The sequence below is a fragment of the Buceros rhinoceros genome, unplaced genomic scaffold (assembly GCF_000710305.1).
Source record: "Buceros rhinoceros silvestris isolate BGI_N320 unplaced genomic scaffold, ASM71030v1 scaffold28320, whole genome shotgun sequence".
NCBI lineage: Eukaryota > Metazoa > Chordata > Aves > Bucerotiformes > Bucerotidae > Buceros > Buceros rhinoceros.
The window spans coordinates 1-2,775 of NW_010389444.1; the positions used below are offsets into that span (position 1 = coordinate 1).

Consider the following 2,775-nt stretch of genomic DNA (forward strand, 5'->3'; position numbering starts at 1 on the left):
AGCTGGACCTCAGCGGCAACCCCCTGGTCTCCCTGAGCCCTCAGGCCTTCGGGGAGGACGGCAGCCCGCTGGAGGAGCTGGCCCTCCGCGGGGCCCTGCGCGACCCTGCCGTTCTCCTCAGCGTGGCTGCCATGCTGCAGTCCGGTGCCCTGCGCAACCTCAGTCGCCTGGAGCTGGCTGACAACGGGCTGGCGGTCTAGGCAATAGCTCCTTGGTGGGCCTGCGAAACATCTCCTTCCAGGGTCTGGGCCAGCTGCAGAGCCTCAACCTCAGCGACAACACCCTGGGCATGCTGAGGAATGGCACCCTGCCCCAGTTCCGTGGCCTGCCTGCCCTCCGGCGCGTCGGCCTGGGCCATAACACCTGGGTCTGCGACTGCACCGTTGAGGACCTGGTGGCCTGGCTCAAAGAGAGTGACCAGATGGAGGGCAAAGAAACCCTGACCTGTGCCTACCCTGACAAGATGCTGGGCAAAGCCCTGCTGAAGATCAATGGCTCAGATCTGAACTGCTCCATGCCCGTAGACCTGCCTTCCCAGCTGCAGACTTCATATGTCTTCCTGGGGATAGTCTTGGCTCTTATTGGGGCCATTTTCCTCCTCGTTTTGTACTTGAACCGAAAAGGAATCAAAAAATGGATGCACAACATCAGAGATGCATGTAGGGATCACATGGAGGGCTACCACTACAGGTACGAGATCAATGCAGACCCCAGGTTAACAAACCTCAGCTCCAACTCAGACGTCTGACAAAGCGCCGTGGACATGGGTCAGCGCACAGTAGCTATGCATGAAAAGTAGACTTAAGCTTTACCTTTGTGCTTGCTTCCCTCTCCCTGGAGAAATCTCAGACGCGCTTGTAACTTGAGGGGGATGCGCCTCCCTGAGATATCAAGTTCATTTTTGTTTTGAGATGCTGGGCAGCTGCGCATGGCATTGGGCTGTATGTAGGAACCAAGCTGCTACTTCTTTTCCTCCTTACTTGTCTGTACTTGTGAGAAAATTTTTTCAAGATCTTGAACGAAGAAGAGGATTCTCTCTGCTGCTCCAAAAGCATCCAGAATTTATTAAAAATTTACCGATGCAGACACTATTCAACAAAAGCTGCCTCAACCTTTTGGGAAAAAATGTTAGTGTTCCTCTGTGCCAGTTTTGATCTTGTATATCTGAATTGTCATGACAGCAATTCCATTTCATAGACCGCCTTGAGATTTAAAAAAAACAAAGAAACTCCTTTTAACATCTCCTCTGTTACAAAGAAGGAAATTCAATAGTGAGCATGCACAAATACTTTGTAGTTTTACCTGTTAGGGAACTTACAATCTCAGTAAGTCTCTTGCTATTTTGTAAAGTAATTTTTGATTGCAGTTTACCCAAAAAACGAGGGTTTTTATACAAACTGCATCTAAACTCCGTCTGAACTGTTAAATTCAATAAATGGTCTTACAAGAAGTGTTGCGTTGAAGTTTGCTGTTTGATGAGAAATGTACAGACATCTAAGAATGTGGATAGCTTTATAGTTTCTGATCTACCAGCCCTGCAGTAGTAATCTGAATACAATTTTATGCAAATCTGTAGCTTAGGGACCTAAATGTCTGACAGTTTTGTGAAATATACTAGGAGAATTAGACTGGTCAGCGATGAAAGCAGTTTCACTCGGCACAAACCCCTCAGTCTGTTCTCTCCAAACAACTGCAAAACGTCGAGACAGATGCCAGGGTCCACCTTGCTGGGAAGGTGCAAGCGGATAGAACTTTCATAAGCTCTTCTCCACCAAATCTAAAAAAAAAAATTCAGATTCAATTATGGAGTTTGTAAGCTAAAGAATAATTTGCCTGGATGGAGTTGTTTGTTATGAAAAAACCATACTTTCATGTCCTGAACTAAATTAATGCAGCTCAGTCGTGTAGTCGGCGAGCTTCAGGCTTGTAAATCAGTGCAGCACTTAGTAAATTAAGTGCTTACTGTTTTGTTTTAAGCTCTTGGTACTCGTGAAGTTCTATAATGATCTACACTGAGTAACTTCATGGAACTTTGCATTTCTCTTAAAGCTTATAACAGGTGCATTTCAGTATTGTGTGTTACTCATGCTTATTGCTTGCTTGGGAATGCATTTTCTTGTAGATAGGTGAAGCATGCAAAGAAGAACTTAAAAAATGCATCATTTAATAGGCAACTCTGATGACATAAGAAAAGGTTAGCCATAACCTTCCAGTGGCCACCAGTAATTAATGCACTTTTCCTAATCCATATATAGATTCTTAACGACAAAAATACACCAGCTGTGGAAGTGTGGTGTGGGTTGGTATTTATCAGTCTATCTGTGAAGCTTTTTCCACGGTCACTTTAAGCTCTTGAGCATCTCTAAAATTACACGAATTTCTGACTAATTCCCTTCACTTTCAGAAGTGACAGTTTTCTCGTAGATACATGCCGTTGGTAAGATCTCATAAATATAAAATAGTCCTTAAAGTATCGGAAGATATATAATCTATTTTGGGCATCAGTATTATTCAAATGCATTTTTCTCTCCTTGCGACTTCAGACAAAGCAAGTAGCACAAGTTGGTTCAGACTTAATTTTCTATTGCTTTATTTAATAGCAGTGATTTTTTTAATGTAGTTTTGTGCATTTGCCCTCAAAAGTAGAAGAATTAATATTAAGTACAATTGATTTTTTGATAAATCAGTATTTTTTACAATCAATGTAAGTTAAGAGATAGCTTATTTCTCCTTCTGTAATTTAAATGTGTGAGCAATATCTGGTTAACAGCAACT

At 43.2% G+C, this 2,775-nt stretch overlaps 1 protein-coding gene across 1 annotated transcript; it reads left to right on the forward strand.

Annotated features, from left to right (window-relative positions):
* Positions 1–44: 44 nt before the first annotated feature.
* Positions 45–748, forward strand: TPBG (trophoblast glycoprotein; the record flags this gene model as incomplete). Its single annotated transcript, XM_010134352.1, has 2 exons — positions 45–144; positions 201–748. Coding segments are annotated over 2 exons (648 nt in total), but the record flags the coding sequence as incomplete, so codon positions are not given.
* Positions 749–2,775: the final 2,027 nt, after the last annotated feature.